This window comes from Heteronotia binoei, chromosome 1, assembly GCF_032191835.1.
Source record: "Heteronotia binoei isolate CCM8104 ecotype False Entrance Well chromosome 1, APGP_CSIRO_Hbin_v1, whole genome shotgun sequence".
Taxonomy (NCBI): Eukaryota; Metazoa; Chordata; class Lepidosauria; order Squamata; family Gekkonidae; genus Heteronotia; species Heteronotia binoei.
Window position 1 is genome coordinate 32174127 of NC_083223.1, and position 18004 is coordinate 32192130.

General features: G+C 42.9%; 1 protein-coding gene across 1 annotated transcript; it reads left to right on the forward strand.

The window, feature by feature from the left end:
- Positions 1 to 17: 17 nt before the first annotated feature.
- NHLRC3 (NHL repeat containing 3) lies at positions 18 to 17707 on the forward strand. The gene is made up of 7 exons (XM_060233117.1): positions 18 to 234; positions 2924 to 3070; positions 4578 to 4725; positions 6777 to 6977; positions 9561 to 9652; positions 13184 to 13296; positions 16631 to 17707. The coding sequence occupies exons 1-7, from the start codon at positions 133 to 135 to the stop codon at positions 16857 to 16859; spliced, it is 1032 nt and encodes a 343-aa protein (XP_060089100.1). The 5' UTR covers positions 18 to 132; the 3' UTR covers positions 16860 to 17707.
- Positions 17708 to 18004: the final 297 nt, after the last annotated feature.

An 18004-nucleotide genomic window follows, 5' to 3' on the forward strand; every position in this document is an offset into this window, starting at 1 on the left:
ATCTCCCGAGATGCTTTGCTTTAATCCTCCGCGGCGGGGGCGTTCTCTGTCTTGGGCATGCGCACATGACCCAGAGGAGGGCTAAGACTCCTCTGGCCTGAAGAATTGAAGGGGGTCGTTAGGGGCGCCCCGATGGGGCTGCGCCTGTGTTGCCGTGCTTGGTTGCTGCTGCTGGGAGGGGTTGCCTCGCTTTTGCTGCTGGCAGCTCTGTATGGTTCTGGGCCTGGGTCGCAGGTGGGTTGGCCGATATACTAATGATCATAAACTAACAACAGTGATGGTAATTATTATCATTTGGAATAATCAGTATTGGCCCTAATATTGGCTTTGCACATGGTCTGCTTTCTTCAAAGTTTTTTCTCTTATTCACCTGTAAATCTGTGTGTGTTTAATCACGTATTAAAAGTCGTGTGATGAATTTGCTATTATTTCTTTAGCTAGCGGGGAAGTCTAGCGACGGATGTTTTTAAAAGCATCTTCAGCCAGAGGTTATTTCCTTTGGGACTGATATAAATTTTCAGATAGTGCTGTACAGTTTGGGCTGTGACTGTACTGGATCTGACAACTGATAAGTATGAATCTTAAGTATGCGCCTATTTCTGTCGTGTTCAGAATATCTGTACATGCACTGCTCTTGTCATCTGAACAATGATCCTGCAAGGTGGGCTGGAATTGCCAGTGTGAATCTGAGGTGAAGACAGGCTGGCTTGAAGTGAGAGATGGTATTTGGAGGGGGGAGGGGCTGCCTGATTGATAGCTGAGTCCCGTTTGGGTTGTAATCAAAAGAAAGTTTGAGTCCAGTGTGGCATAGAGAGAATTGGATAAACCTGTGTAGCAGAGGTCCATCAGTGGCTATTAACCACAGCATATTGTTGGAACTCTCTGTTTGGGGCTCTATATTCTTGGGCCTTGGGGGGCCACAGTGGGAGGGCTTCTAGTATCCTGGCCCCACTGAGGGACCTCCTAACGGCACCTGGTTTTCTTGGCCACTGTGTGATACAGAGTGTTGGACTGGATGGGCTATTGGCCTGATCCAACTTGGCCTCTCTTATGTTCATTAAGACCAACAAAGTTTTATTCAAGGTATAAGCTTTTGTGTGCAGGCACACTTCTTCAGATACAGTGAAATGGAAATGATCAGTCCATACATATAGGTAGAGGGTGAGGGAAGTAATTTAGCATACAGTATAATGAAGATGTTTAACAGATTTAAGGACCAAACAGGAATAAATAGCTTTATTTATATGGCTACCATTTGTTTGGGTGTAATTCCAGGTGGGGGGACATTGTGAAGGAAATAAATATGTCAAAATTGGAGATTGATGGGCATATGTATCCTGAGAGTACTGAGAGTAATTAACTTACCATTAAGCTTTCTCCAATTGTGTGTTTCCAGCAAGTAGAATTTAGAATTAACTGGCAGCCAAAATGAAGTATTTCTTTACTGGAAGAATTAATTAATGTTTGGAATCCACTGCCAGGGGCAAAATGTTTTTTTCTCCCCCTATTGTTCAACAATCAATCCATTAACGTAGATGGCTTCAAAAGGGGTTCCCAACATGATGCCTGGGTGCAACACAGTGCCCACCAATACCTCTCCTGGCTTCCACTAAGTGTTTTTATAGAACAGGGGTGACCAAACTGTGGCTTCTAAATGTTGCCGCATGCTCAAGAAAGGTTGGGGCCCCTGGGTTAGACAGATCTATAGAGTAGAGGTCCATCAATGACTACTAGCCGAAATGAAATCTTGAAATGGTTAACCTCTGAATATCTGTGGTAGGAGGCAACATCGGGGAAGGCCTTGACCCCTGTGACCCCAGAGCAATTGATTGGCTGCTGTGTAAAACAGGATACTGAACTAGTTGGACTACTGACCTGATCCTGCGGGCCTCCTGCTATGTCCTTAAAAGTCATGCTGCCCCTGACCCTCAAAGTTCTGTGGCTGTTGTTGCTCTTTTGCTACATAGCTTGTGTAATATTGGGCTTGAGCTTGGGAGACCTTGGTTTGAATCAGCTGCCTTATCTTGAGTCACGATGTTGGTCTATCTATCTCTGATGGTAGTGGCTGTCCAAGCAGAGAATGATTTTTCTCAGTGCCTGCTTTCTACGATCTTATAAATGAAAATGATGGGCATGGAAATCAGAGATCTCCAGCATGTAAAACATGTGGTTTTCCCCTGTCACAACCAATGCTCCCTCTAAGCTGTAGAGTCTCGTGAGCAAAAATTATACTTCTTGAGCGACTGGCATTGAAAGTCGCGAGCAAGCGATTTGGCTGCTGCATAAATTAATTTGCTCTGTGGCCATTCCCACCTTACTAATCTAAGACAAAAATGTGTGAGCCAGAGGCTAAAAAACTGAGAGCTAGCTCACACTAACTCAGATTAGAGGGAACACTGCTTGCAACACCTCTCTGAGTTTATGTATTCTGGTCATAATTGCTTAATGCAGGGGCCCCCAACCTTTTTGAGCCAATGGCACCCTTGGAATTCTGACACAGCATGGTGTGCACAGACACAAAATGGCTACTGCTGAAGGCAGAGTCAGCTTCAAAATGGCAGCTGCAGTTTACCTTCAGTCACACCATGAAATGGTAGCTTTTGCTGTACTAGCAGCTGCTGCCAAAGCAATGTTTTTAAAAATCTGCACAGCCAATCAGAAGTCTTGTTGAGCAAAAGCCCCATCAGGCTTTCCCCACTTTTTAAAAACACTTGGCAGGCACTAGGAAAGGTGCTGGCAGGCACTAATATGCCATCAGGCACCAAGCTGGGGACCCCTGGCTTAATGTATTCCCCTCACATACTTGTTGGAAGTGAGAGACCCCATCTGTATTTCCCTCCACTCCTGGCAGGTGAGGTGCTAAACAATTGACTGCTGCTCTCTGAAAAGGACCTTTTTTAACAACTCATCATTTGTTTTAAAGCCTTTGGTGGTGTTCTTCTCTCCCTGGAGGGTTGAGAAGCAGCTCTACAAACTTGATCTCAGCTGGCCTAAATTTCCAGAACTGTTCACTGGTCAAACGTTTTGCGTTGCTGTGGATCACATCCATGGATTAGTTTACGTGGGACAGGTAAGGAACGGCAGTGCTCTTCCGTCCTGTCTAGTAGAGGGGGATGATGATGACAGAAAAAGTAGGTTCTGGGCAGTCCATTGAACACATGAAATTGTCTTATACTGAATCCATGGCCAGCGCATCCCAGTAGACCAGGTAGGTGGCTGTCTAAGGTACCACCTGGTCACAGGGGTGGGCTGTGCCAGCCTCCAAGCACGCACAGCGTTCTTGTCTGCCTGGGTCAGTACAGACTTGGGCTGCTGAAAGCGGTAGTGTGGTGACATGTGCACCGCTTGTAGCCTGTCTTCACTGCTCAGACCCAGGAAGGGAAGGGGAAGGGAAGGCAGGCTTCCAATGGCACACAAAGCACCCAGCTGTTCTTGCCTGCCTGGACCTGTGCAGACCTGGGCAGGCAAAAGAGGCCAGGTGGCACCACGTGCCCTGCTCAGAGCCTGCCTTCCTGCCTTGCACAGACCTGGGCAAGTGAGAGTGGCCAGGCAGTGACGTGTGCTCACCCATTGGGGCAGGGTTGGGCCAGTGGCCTGGGGTGCCAAAAACCCTGACACTGGCCCTGACTGAATCAAACCCTTGATCCATCACAGTCAGTATTGTCTGCTCAGACTGGCAGTGGATCCACAGGGCCTCAAATGGAGGTCTTTCCCATCACCTTCTACCATGTCCATAGTGGAGATGTGTGCGGTTGAACCAGGGGCCTTCTGCATGCCAAGCAGATGTTTTGCCACTGAGCCAAGGCCCCTCCCCCATTCTTTGCTAAATTTTATTGGATTGCCTTTCTCTCATCTCAGTTCACTTGCCGGTTTTTTAGAACTGAATAGCTCAGCATAACAAAGCCAGTGAAGAACGCTTTAATTGGTAAAATTAGAAGATGCTAGCAAGCCACCACAGTTAATGGTCGTTTTCTTAGCCTAGGAAATATGAGGCTTTGTCTTCATAGAGATGGTGCTTCAGCTAACATTAAAGGTAAAGGTAGTCCCCTGTGCAAGCACCAGTCATTTCCAACTCTGGGGAGTTGTTGCATCTTGTTTTCATGGCAGAGGATCTCCTAAAGCTGGGAGTTTAGAATTTAACTTTCTGTTATATAGATCTGGGTCAAGTTGTTTGATCACCAGCAGTATTTCTCCAGGTACAAATAAAGAGAGGAAGGTGGACGCCTGTATTCTTGGCTTATGTTTTTCTTAGAGGTATCTTCTTTTTGATGGAAACAGTGTCAGATTAGAGGCAGATCCTGTGGGTAGTTCTGGCTTACCAACAGTTTGCTTATAGCAGGTTTTGTAGTAGATATCCCAGTAAACTCAGCAGTAAGAAGGATCTGATCAGTATTCTGCCCGCCCCCCCCCCCCACAAACACTGACAAATAGAGCTGGTGGGAAGGAACTACTTTCCAGTCATTAAGAGAAATGAGAGTATGTTGAGTTCCTATAAAGAGTTGACAAAAGGCCTAGCATTTGCCACTGCAATAATTGAACATAACTGCTCATCTTTGGTTATGTCTGTGTATCTTCAGAGAGGCGATCATGTGCCAAAGGTCCTAGTGTTTTCTGAGGAAGGCTATCTCTTACAAGCATGGAATACTACCCTTGAAATGCCCCATGGCATCTTTGCACTGAACACAGCCAATGATAGTTCAGTGTGGATCACAGATGTTGGAACAGGTAGGTAAAAATGTTACCATGGAACAAAACCGTGGCTTGCATCTTTGTGCTACTGCCTCCCCTGCCCTCTGTGGCCCAAAATGCTTCCCAAAATGCTGCTTCAGGGGGCCAGGAGAGCCCCCCAAAAGCATTAGGAGCAGTCAGAAATCTGTACTGGGGAATCAGTGAAAGATCCATGCCAGTGATTTTATAATATCCAGTTTAGGGTTCAGTATAACTAGTACTGTTTACACAAAGTGCCCATGTACAACTCACTCAACTATCCATTGCATTCAGTTTTGAAAAAGTGATCATATGCCAGTAAGATTAGATTGAAAAACATGATTATTAACTTGTACAGCAAACATTTGTTGGTTTTTTTGGACAGGGGAAGAAACAAATGACATGTGGTACTCAGCTAGGAAAGCAGTTTTCCATCATGATGGGTAGATAACTATGACCAGGCCCTCTGCATTTACTTGGAAAGGTTTTCTCCTACATAATGTTTCAGAATTCAATCTCCCAGTTTTATGCAGCTTGCTGACTTCCAGTTTCTAAGCAACAAGTAAGAAGCTGTGCAAATGTTACTTATTTATTTTAGCTGACATATTCCGCCCGCCCTGCAAGCAAGCTCAGGGTGCATTACAATATATAAAATAACAGGTAAAATATAAATATATTAAAATAAGGTGTAAAACAGACAGCCATCAGCTAGGAAAACACAAAGTCAGCGACCAGTGCCACTGAGCACAAACTTCTCAGAATTGGCCCTTGCAGGGAAAGGCTGCGGCAGGGAGACCAAGTTACATGGGCACCTGTCACCTCAACCAAAGGCCTGGTGGAACAGCTCCATTTTGCAGGCCCTGTGCAATGGTAAAAGGTCTGGCAGGGCCCTGATCTCAAGGGGGGCTAATTGGACAATTTTTCAGGCTGGGGATAACCAGTAGGTGTTGATTTACTGAATGTTAAGCTCTTTGGGGCACATATGGGGAGAGAGGTCCTTCAGATATGTCAGTCCCAGGCCTCACAGGGCTTTAAATTTTTTCAGTATATTAATTCAGATTCTTTAGATGTTCATAGAAATATTGGAAGATGCCAGAGAGATGGCAGGTACAAAGATTAGTGGTGATGGTGAAATAAGGTGAAACTGAGTATATGGTTGCCAACCTCCAGGGGGTACCTGGAGATCTGCTTTTACACTTGATTTCCAGACCACCAAGATCAGTTCCCCTGGAGAAAAGGCTGCTTTGGAGGATTGACTTTATGGCATTATCCCAATAACTGAAAACATGGTAACCCCCACCTCTCTTTCTAGGTCTACTGTTCAAGGTTTCACTTTATTTCAATATCTCCCTGTATCAAAAGATCATGAGATAAGTTAGGGATTTGTGCGCTCTCCCTAACTCATCTCATGAACTTTTGATAAAGGAAGAAAGTGAATCCTGTGGCATTATACCCTGCTGAGGTCCTTCCTCTCTCCAAACCTTGCCATCCCTGCAGGGTTGCCAGGCCCTCCTGTTGGCAGCTGACAGGAGATGGGGGTGGGGCTCATCAGGAGCAGGAGGGGGGCCTAACCAATGTGCAGTCATGTGCCTACATCACTGCCCATGGTACCCAAAAGTGACATCATGTCGGGGACATTCTAGTATTTGGGCAAAAACAATATGGTCAATTTGGTTTCTACCACAGAGCTTTTGCCCAAGCACCAGTGTTCCCAACATGATCAAGTCATTTCTTGGTCATGTGGGCAGTGTTGTAGACACGTTGCTGCACATCAGCTAGATTTCCCTTTTTCAGGGTAAGTTCCTCCCCCCACTGGTCAGCTGATTGGTGGTGGGGCAATGGGGCCTGGCAGCAGGGCAATTCTCCCTCCCCAGGTTCCACTTGCAAAATCTCCAGGTATTTCCAACCCTGAGCTGGCAACCCTGATAAAGTGCAGTGGGAAACAGAGCTTCGATGTGTATTTTGGAACCAGAAGTCCCCTCTCAAGTTCCTGTCCCATTGCAGATGAGTGCACTCTGAATGGCATCTCAGCCTGTTTACTGAGAAATCTTTGCCTTTTCTAAATGCAGGTGAATATGGACACACAATTAAGCAGTATAGTCCTTCAGGCAAACTCCTTCAAGTCATAGGCATCCCAGGAGTAGCAGGCTCAGGGACAAACCCCATACAATTCGATCAGCCAGCAGAGATTTTTGTGGAACACACTGGAGATATCTACATTGTAGACGGCGATGGAGGGATGAATAATCGTCTGCTCAAATTGACACAAGGTAAGACGGGGAATGTAAATGTGGCATATGTAATCTTTCAAACTGGTTTAGGCTTGTTGCATATTATTGGCTTACTTAGAAATGTAAATCTCAGTACCAGTGTTCAACTGCTTTCTATTCTCGCTGACCCACAGTGCAATCCTAATAGAAGTCAGTAAGATTACAGGGTAACAAATTCGGGTTCTTGTAAGAAGTGAGAATGAACAAGAAGAAAAGTGATTTGTTTGCTGATCCACTATGTGTTTAACTTCTGTTAGAATTAGGAATGAAATTTTAACAAATAGCAGAAGGATTTTCCAGTGACACACTCACACACATTACCATGTTGGGCAACTAGTCCAACATGAATAGTTATGGAAGCGAGTAACAATGTGCATACCACTATGTCAGGTTGACATCATGTTCCTGGGTGATCTTAAACTTACTTCAGTCTTGGTCTCTCTTTATATGGTCCTTCAGACCTCCTTCTAGGAGCTGGCATGTTAGCAGAATATGTGTGAATCTAGTCATCCCACAAGCTTCAAACGCTGTCATTTTTTGTTGACTCATAAGAGACTTGTGTCTTCCCATCTTTGCTGACTCCATCTTTCATTATCTGAAGTGCTGATTCTGCCTTTCCCATTCTGTTGCCTGGTCTTTTTCATTGGTGACCTTTGCACACTGACTGTTGTTCCTTCTGCTTGAAGCCATTCTTCTCAGACTTCTCTGAAGACATCCATCTCCTTTTATCTCTGCTACTTTCTCTTCAACCTTTCTGGGTCCTTTTTGGTTCCTTCACAGTCATTTGACCTGTCATTCATTCTTCTGCTTAGACATGGAGTTACAGAAGTTAGAATTTCAAGCCAGAATCCATGGATTTTTAAGTAATATCGAGCACAGGTTGATCACAAGGGGTGTGTGATCACAAGAGGAGTGTGACTCTGCTTAGTGTCGCACTGCCTGGTGAGCAAGAGTGGTTCCTATTTTAGTATTATTTGCTCTCTATAATGGTCAAGCTGAATGAGGCTGGGAATCCTTTAATGGTAACCTTCAGGTACTCATTGCCCTGATTCAGATCAGACAGGGAGGGGAGAGGTGTTCTTCCTTACCTGCTGTTAGCCTTTTAAGAAGAGCCCTCCTGGATCAGACCAGGGACCCATTTTGTCCAGCATTCTGTTGAAATTGTTCTGTGCAATCTTGGAAGGGAAATAGGAGAGGCGTGCATTCTAGCCTCCCCCCCCCCCGCCAGGTGATAACAGGATGATGTCAAAGAAATCTTTTCAGAGGGGTAACTCCTGCCCCCCAGTAGAGACTCCTAAACTGAACCCTGCACAAATTTTATTAATAATGAGGTGGGGAAAACACCTCATGCTTAATGGAGCATTTGGGTTGGACTACTACAACAATCATTTCTGCTAACAGGAAAGGATGGGATTTTTGCCAGTTCCCTTCTATTGCAGGTTTCCAAATTATTTTATTTATTATTTTATTTATCAGATTTATATCCTGCCCTCCCTTGACAGGCTCAGGGCGGCTAACAACAGTTTAAAAACAGTAATTTATAAACATATTTGCCCCTCATGCTATTCTTGTGGTTCCCTGTCCCCCAAGAGCAGCATTCTGAGGTGATGAGTGGGCAGCAGCAGGAAAAAGGAGGCAGCAAAATCCCATTCTGCTCAGGAAAGTTACTGCTTTCATTATGGAGCCTGTCACTGAGATCCAGTCTCCTGGTTCTATAAACTAAGTCGAGCCACCCTGCTTATAGGGAGAAGCAGGGGGAAAGTACAGTTTTATTCAGAGTAGAGCGCTCTCTCTCTCTCTCTCTCTCTCTCTCTCTCATGTTTCCAATTCTGTAAAGATTCTCTTCATTGCCTGATTTCATTGACTTATTTGGAGTACTTCTAGCTGATCCTGCAAAGCTGTTAAACTTGACTGCTTGAAGAAGTCTAGCTGATTTGTTGACCTCTGTCCTCCTGCCTTCTGCCGCATGTGTTATGTCCTGATGTAATCTCCCAAATTTGAATAAAACAATTGATTTATGGGATTATTGACTAATGTTAATTGGCCATAGAGCTTGGAAAATACTTTCTACGTGGTAGCTGTGGCGCATAATCCCTACATCTTGAAACAGAAAGATTAATTTTTTTCCCAAACAGCTTTCAGAATGTTTGCCATAATCTGTTTGTGCTGGCTTTGCCGGTAATGCAGGGAAAATTATTCTGCAGAAATCTAGACCTTCAACTGTGCTGTGTGGGTGAATGCATCTGGAAAGAACAAAGCTTGGTTTTGTTTTATTTAAAAGCCACATGTATTATTTTTTCCCTAATATTATACCACCTTCATAGTTCTTTTGAACAAAATACTTTCATATGTTTGAGTGTTTATTCTGTACAATAAAACAAGAATAATGTGCATAAAATATTAATGTAGGCTTAGAATTAAACTTTCACTGGCAAACACTTCTCATATAACAAGAGAAACCCTTTTGTATGTTAAACTTAAGTCCAGTTTGAAATTCTTCTAAAAAGGATTAAGACAAGGAAGTTGTCTGCTTTTATACTCATAGGTTGACATGGTGTTTTATCAATTCCTGTCTCTTGACAGACTTGAAGACTCTGTGGCTGCGTGGAGAGAATGGTTCTGGCACAGCACAGTTCAGGATTCCACACAGTGTAACAGTGGATTCTTTTGGACGGGTAAAGTACCAGTGAGATCCGTGGTAGAGTTTGATAGAATCACCTAGTGGCCAATTTTGAAATATACAATTCCTCTCGTGTAATTGGAATTCTTAACAAAACGCTGTGAATTGGAGCTTTCTGTAGTATAAATTCTGTTTTCTGCATATGGTTCCAATTTCTTTGTTGGTTCACAGGTTTTGCCTTGTCTTTGTATTCTGCTTATTCTTACAGTGAACCCTCTATATATGCTGCATTGAGTTAGTCTTTGTTTTAAAAGTTTGTCCCTAGATTTTTCTGGCATGGCTCTTATTCATTGTCTGTAATCTTTGTATTGCATTAAAAACAATTTTATTACAATGCCTAGAAGTAGGCTTCCCAACCCCCCTGCTTTGGCGGGGGACCCTCGAATTTGCAGCCTCCTCCCCCGCTCTCCAAAAATCCGGTAGCGGGCGGGGGGGAGAACATGTGTGTAGGCATCATGTAGTTGTAGAGCTCCTGACCCATTTGTAAAATGTGTGCCTTTAAGGTTGTGCAAGAAACAGGAAACAGGAAGGGCTTCATTGGAAAGGGTCAGTAATAGCTTCCATGGAGAATGGCCCCTCCCTTTCTTTTGCTTTCGTTTTCACAGCAAGTAGAGTTCTGTAGGAAGAAGATCTAGTAAGTATTTGTGTGTGTGAGAGAGGGAGGGGGCAGGGGATTCCCTGGTTTGGAGGCCCTCCCCCCCTTTAGAAAGCGTGGGGGGAGGGAAATGTCTACTGGGCACTCTATTATTCCCTATGGAGAACGATTCCCATAGGGAATAATAGGGAATTGATCCGTGGGTATTGGGGGCTCTGGGGGGCTATTTTTTGAGGTAGATGCACCAAATTTTTAGTATAGCATCTAGTGCCTCTCCCCAAAATACCCCCCCAAGTTTCAAAATGATTGGACCAGAGGGTCCAATTCTATGAGCCCCAAAAGATGGTGCCCCTATCCTTAATTATTTCCTATGGAAGAAAGGCATTTAAAAAGGTGTGCTGTCCCTTTAAATGTGATGGCCAGAACTCCCTTGGAGTTCAATTATGCTTGTCACACCCTTGTTCCTGGCTCCACCCCCAATGTCTCCTGGCTCCGCCCCCAAAGTCCCCAGATTTTTCTTTAATTGGACTTGGCAACCCTACCTAGAAGAGCCTTGTTGGATCAGAACTGTGACCCTGCATCCTGTTTTACACAATTGCCAACCAGCTGCCTGAGTGGGCCGACAAAAAGGGCAGCGAGCCCAAAGACCTTCCCTCATGTTGCCTCTCAACACTGGGTCTCAAGAGGTTTACTGCTTCTGAAGACAATTGCAGAGTTATTCCTGGCAAAGGCCACTGATTTCATTGGAGGAACTCCATGTTACAGAGACGTGCGATTACATGTTAAGCACCATACATAGAAAAGTAAACTTTGCTTATGTTTTGCACTAAGTAAAATGAATAAAGGCAGTGATTTCGATGCAAGGCCACACAAAGAGTACTCCGTGAAGGGCTGTGGGTGGTGGCAGTCAGATGCTGATCTCCTTATGGTTCTTTTAAAGGGGGGGGGCACTAAGATTAGTGCAGCAGACAAACATTGTGATCATTGGCAGGCACAAATGCCTTGAAGCTGGCTCACGAGTCTGAAAGCATAGCACAGTTATTACAGAAGGAAGGACAAAGTTTGGGCTGTGTGCCTAATTGAGGTAGGTGCCAAAGATGTGCCCTGAGGCAGGAAGTGATTGGGATGAAAGATGAGCAGTTGGCATATGAGGGCAATAGTGGGGCAATTCCTTCTCCCCACTGCAGCCCTCTGTGCCCTGAGGCATAAGGCTGCACCAGCTTCACCTTTTTGGGCAGCTGGGAGAAGGTGGGGAAAGTTTCTGAATACCTCCCGTAATAATTCCACAAGCACACTGTGCCAGAAGGATTGGAAATTTTATTGGAACAACAGCAGAATCTAACAGCCAACAACAGAACAGGAAGTGAAATCAAACTACAGTACAGGCTTTTTGGCCCTCAGGGATCAGGGGAAAATAACTAAACAGTTCAATAACAGAACATCACCAAATGCACAACTTGCCATGATATAACACCTCCCATTTGCAGTTCACCCATCTTTTTTTGGGGGGGGGGGATTCACTCCTATATGTGAGTGTCAACAAACAGTTATGAAAGGTTAGCGGGGACTCATTCTACAGGGGGGTTGACTGCTGCTCCTCAGGAACGTGCATGGGTTTGCTGTCAAATGTAGGTTTGCCTGATGTTCCTTAGTAGTGATACATGCATTTGTCAAAATTTGTGGTCATATGATGTTTGTTCTTTTTTTACAAGATTTGTATGCTGCCTTTCTACTCAGTCATGGCCACCAAGGCCACTAAGAGTTAAAACAACATATAATAAGAATGCATCATAAAAATAATGTTGTTTTTAACTTTTGCATTTATTTTAAGTTCTGGTTTTAAATTGTTTTGTTTTTTATTTGGTTTTAATGCCATTTAAGATGAAATTTTAATTTGTTTTTAATTTGTTAGCTGACTTGGTGGCCCTCTGAGGGCAGAAGAGCAGGGTAGCAATATCATTAAATAAGTAAAAATAATAGAAACCAAAACTAAAATACATATATTGGGAACACATAAAATTTGTTCAAACACATAGCAGGGAGGAGAGATCACTAGATGAGACCAAAACAATTTCATCTGCTGGTGGAAAACCGTGACAGAAAGGGATGGCCAGATCTCCCTGGGGAAGAGTTGTATTGTTGTGCCACAATGAGAAGGCCCTCATTCAGGTTGCTGCCCACCGACTCTCAGGAGACAGGGACACTCAGAGCAGGGCCTCGGAACCGGAGCAGGTGATGCTTCTTTCTTGTTTTCTGTGTGATGCTGGGATTGATACAGGAAAAAAAAACGAGAACCAGCAAGAAACCAGCTGGAGAGGAAGGAAATACTTGCCCCCCACCTCTTTCATTATCTCCTTTCTTCTCCCACTTGCCATACCTGCTGACCCCGCTCCTTCTCTCCTGCTGCTGCCATCTTCTTCCTTCCACCTTTTTGTCTTCCTCCCCAACCTCTGCACTTCCTTCACCCTCCTGCCATCTTCTTGCTCTGCTTCCTGCTGCTACATAATGTTTATGGTGGTTACTAGGCAATCCCCAAAATGGCAGCTAAGATTTCTTTTAGTTCTGTGAGGTGTGATGTCTGTGCCAGCACAGGCATGGCTTTGCCTGCTTGAGGCATTTTAAAAAGCCCACCCTTTTCTTTCACGCTCTGATATTCCTGTAAACATGGGGATTGTGTGAAATTTATAGAAAAATCCCTCCCTATCCATGGATGACTGCCCTTTATGATTTTTTGTATGCATAGGGCGGAATGTATTCAAAACTAAATATATAGATTAATACTTGCCTGTTATTTGTAACAAGTTGTGTTAAGTTATGCCAACCTGTTTTAATGCTCAGTTGATACAATCCAATTTAGACATATTCATTAAGTAGTTTTGTATATGTAGACTTGCCAAGGTATTTTCTAAGGTATTTTATTTGTGTGAATAGGTATGGGTGGCTGACAGAGGCAATCAGAGGATCCAAGCGTTTGACAAAACCACAGGGGAATGGTTGGGATCTTGGAGCAACTGTTTTATAGAAGACGGCCCTTATTCCATCAGGTATTGTATCTGTTCCATGCAGTTGTAGGCAGCTGGGGAGCGGGGTGTGGTCTTCTCACTTATTCAGGCTAACATCAAGCATGAAGTAGGCAATAGGGATCCATGTTTTGATGCATTTTTTGCTGGGAATGCCTATTTCCAAACACTGTAGAACACATGCCATATTGAGTTGTCACTGTTGTTGACACACAGTCATGAGAAATACAAAGGAACTCTTTGTGGTATTTTATAGGAAGTCTTAACATGCCTAGCATATCCACCAAGATAATTTGCATTTTTAATAACTATCTTTGTGTGAATATGGGCGGGGGGGTTGTAGAGAAAGCCCAGCAGGAACTAATTTGCATATTAGGCCACACACCCCTGGCATCACCATTGTTTCACACAGGGCTTATTTTGTAGCGAAAATCCAGCAGGTATTCATTTGCATATCAGGCCACAGCTCCTGACACCAAGCAAGCCAGAACTGCTTTTGTCCTCTAAAAAAGCTCTGAATATCGGTATGGGTGTTTTGATCATCCCGTTCCTTTAATTTGGGCCAGTATTTTAGGCTGCCCTAGTTCACTCTAGGACTTGGTGTGGGCAGGAACAGGGAGAAAGGATGTTGTCATTGCAACTCCAGACAGAGATAGAACTGGACTTACTACACTATACTCGTGTTTGAAACTGTGCTGCCTCCTTATTTTGGTGCCTAGTATTATGGACACAACAATGAGATGCCAAGTAACAAGACAGACTTTGATCCTTTCACTATCAAATAGAAGAGTCATATGAGAAAAGTTTGATTCAGCTTCTCAAATGGGGTTTAAATCTCAGAACCTGTACAAAAATGGATTTTTTTTAAAAAAAAACCTGTTGTCTGGTATATGGGTGTTATTGCGTGTGTGTCCATCATAATTTGAGCTCTTTTCTACAATTCTTCTAACATTTTAGTAGTTGGTTGTTTTTCAGTCTAGATCCTGTTTTGCCAGATGGACATTCCCAGTATGTTGAATGAACAAAAGTTGCCTGAGGGTGTTGGTGATCTCACGTGGCTGCATGGAAGGTGCATCCCTGCAGTGCAATTCACTGTTCTCCTATAGAACCTTGTGAATGACTACCCATGTGGCTGCTTTCCATAGTGGTGCTCTTTCCTACTAAGTCATTCAGACTTGTACATAGGAGCAACTGTGGGGCTAGCAGATTCAGATTTATGTCAGTCCATACCCATTAAGATGTACGTATATCATCTGTCTTAGGTAAAAGTGGATGTATCTGTATGTGTGTATTTTTTTCAAGAGAGCTAAAAATGTTTGCTGAATACTTGGAAAAAATAAAGTAAATATGGAGATGAGAGGAAACCACTTTGGATTGTGCCAACTGAAGTAATAAGTATGCCGCAAAGTGTAAAGGAAGGGAAATGGGCATCATATGAACAACTGCTAAAGTTCAAGGGGGGCAAAGTTGAAATGAAATCGGTTGAAGAATTGCAGGACAAATTTGATTGGTTTCAGCTGTTACAGATTAAAAGCTTAATAGAGAAAGACATTAAAACTACAGGTATAAGACGAGAGAAAACAGAAATGGAGAAAATGCTGCTGGGCGAGAATGAAAAATTGATTTCAAGGATGTACAAACTGCTATTGAAATGGTCTACAGAAGAAGAGGTGGTGAAGCCTCAAATGATTAAATGGGCGATTAATTTTAATAAAGAAATACAAATGGAGACGTGGGAACACCTATGGAAGAATTCAATGAAAATATCAACGTGTTATAACATTAAAGAGAACTGTTTCAAAATGCTGTACAGATGGTACATGACACCTAAAAAGTTAACAAAAATGAATAATCAAGCCTCAGATAGGTGTTGGAAATGTAAAAAACATGAAGGTTCTTTTTACCACATGTGGTGGACTTGTGAAAAGGCAAAACAATTTTGGTCAATGATTCAACAGGAGATCTCGAAAATCTTGGGTTATAATATTAAGAGAGCACCAGATGTCTTTCTGGTGGGATTACAAATGGAAAGCTTTCCGAAGCAAGACAGAACATTGTTGTGGTATTTGCTTTCAGCTGCAAGAACATTGTATGCGCAAATGTGGAAGCAAGACAGAATACCTGAAAAATGGGACTGGGTCTTAAAGGTTCTTAACTGGAGTGAAATGGACAAACTTACTAGAATCTTAAAAGACAACAATTTGGAGAAGTTTAAAGAAGATTGGAGTAAATTCCAAAGTTACGTGGAAATACAATGGAGGGTGAAGAGCCACTTAGTGGTTTATGATAACATTAACTGAACTTTAAATGATAAAGAAGAATTGTGATTATTGAATTAATAGAATATAGCTACATGGTAATTATGTATATATGAGTTAAGATAAAATCAAGACAGTTGGAATTCCGGAGTTGGTTGTATAACTTTGGGTTTTGTGTTTAATAAGCACTAAGGGAATTATAGAGAAAAGGTTAGGGAAAGATAACTCTTTGTGTAAAAATTTTATAATGGCGAAAAGATATTTAGTAGAGCATGACAACATTAAGTGAACTTTTAATGATAAAGAGGTACTGTGCTATTGTGATAAAAGTATTAGTAGAACATAGCTACTTAGTAAATATATATATATGAGAGTTAAGATAAGACTAAGATAGAGGAAGCCCTGGAATTGAATTAATAATTATGTGCGATGTGTTTAATAAGTGCTAAGTGATTATTAGTGAAAAGGTTAGTGAATGACATATATATATATATATTTTTCTTTCTTCTTTCTTATTTCTTCATCAAGATTCTATAATTGTGAATTTACCTCTAATATGCTTTTAATCTGTTTTAAGTACCGGCGGAGGTCATGAATAAGAGTGGGGGGGGGAGGAAATATGTAATGTATTGGAGAAGTATATTTGAATATGAATAGGTGAATGTACTTGAATATATTTGAATATGAATATTTGAATATGAATAGGTGAATGTACTTCAATATATTGCAAAATAAAAGTTTGGTCACACAAGAGAGCTAAAAATGTTTAAGACAAAGGTTTAGATCCCATAATCCTCCTTCATGAGTAGCAGATGCTATCAGCAATTTCATCTCCTGTCTATATTTTACTCCAGATTGCCTTGAGAATGCTGGAAGACCCTCCAGAGTGGCTGTCTCCTAACTTGGGGCTACTGTTAGGATTATTAAGGGGGGGGGCCTCCAGAACAGCTCTGACAGGAGAGAACCTGTGTACTCCCCCACATACACACAGAATTGCCTTTCTGCTAAATACAGTCGCATTTTGTATCCAAGCTGAATTAGATCATTCTCTCTTTTCCCTCTTCTTTAAATGGTGTCTCTTTCTTCCCTCCCCCTGCTAGGTTAACTGCTGATGAGAAGTATATGATCACAGTTCAACTGAACATCGACAGAGTTTTAATTTTGGCCGCCCCACCTGTAGGCTCTATTGGAGATTGTGTGGTGGTGAATATGATTCAGCTGGCCGCAAGAGTCAGGCCCCATCTTCTGGATATCAGCATGAAGAGCAGAGCGATCTATGTGGCAGAAATTGGGGCTCAGCAAGTCCAGAAATATGTGCCTTTAGACTAACAACTTTGTTCACACTGCACAAGCACTGTGACACTCTCACTTCTATGGGATGGCCATGTGTTTGGGCGGGGGGGGGGGGGTAGATCAATGAAAATACTTGAATTGCACATTTTCTGTTCCTATTTCAGAGACTGATTCTTTAGCAACTTTTTTTTACTGAACAGTTCTGTTTTTTCCCTAATGTTGTTGAAGAGGTATATTGCTACTTTCAAACCATATAAGGGGAAATTCTGGCATGGCAGTCAACACTCATGGCTGCTCCAGAAGGAGTTTTAGTTGAGTACAGCTCCATGAGTCAGTCAGTCAGTATCTGGGGGAGGTTATATCTTCATAGGGCATTGGATGTTAACTTGGCAGCTGGACATGCCCGGTTAAGTAGCAGTACTTGATTTAGTGTTCAAATGGGAGAAGGTGCACAAATTATCTGGCTGGAGCATTAAGGCTGTAGGAATGGTTAATACTCTTTGTGTGCACTTGAGATTACAGGATTCCCTGATGGTCTGAAGAATCACCAAGGAGTTCACCATAGTGTACTACCAAACCAGACTTGTACATGGTAGCTGTTACGGATTTGTGAACGTACATTCTTTTTAGACTGTATACTTTTATTATGATGGTGCTGGTCACATATGGAGAGGCAGCCTATGACCCTTGGAATGCTTCTCAGGGTTAGAAAGGGCTGCAGGAACAGAGACGAGCACAGGAAGATGCTGTGTTCTGTATGCTTGGTCTTTGGGTACACAAGGCAACAGGCAGTTCATCTTGCAGGGATGCCTTGGGTTGGGATGCCTTCCAGTGTTAGATGACCTGGAAGCCTTCATTTCTCAGAAATAAACAGCTTAAGCCCATGATCTTGTCTCTCGTTTGTCAGAAATGTCTTGACAGCAGTTCCTAAGATGACCAAGGATCATTAAACATGGCGGAGGGGGGAGGGACAGGAAGCTAGAAGAAGGCCAGACAAAGAGTGACTAAAGAACCACAGAATGAAAAGCAGTGTTTGAACAATGAGGTTATGGGGGTTAGCCTATCAATATGCAAGGGCAGGAGGTTATGGGGGTTGGCCAATAAATATGCAAGGACAGGCAAACAGAACAAAGAATTGGCTTACCAGGTGAATTTTTCTTTGTGTTCATTCCAGTTTGGTG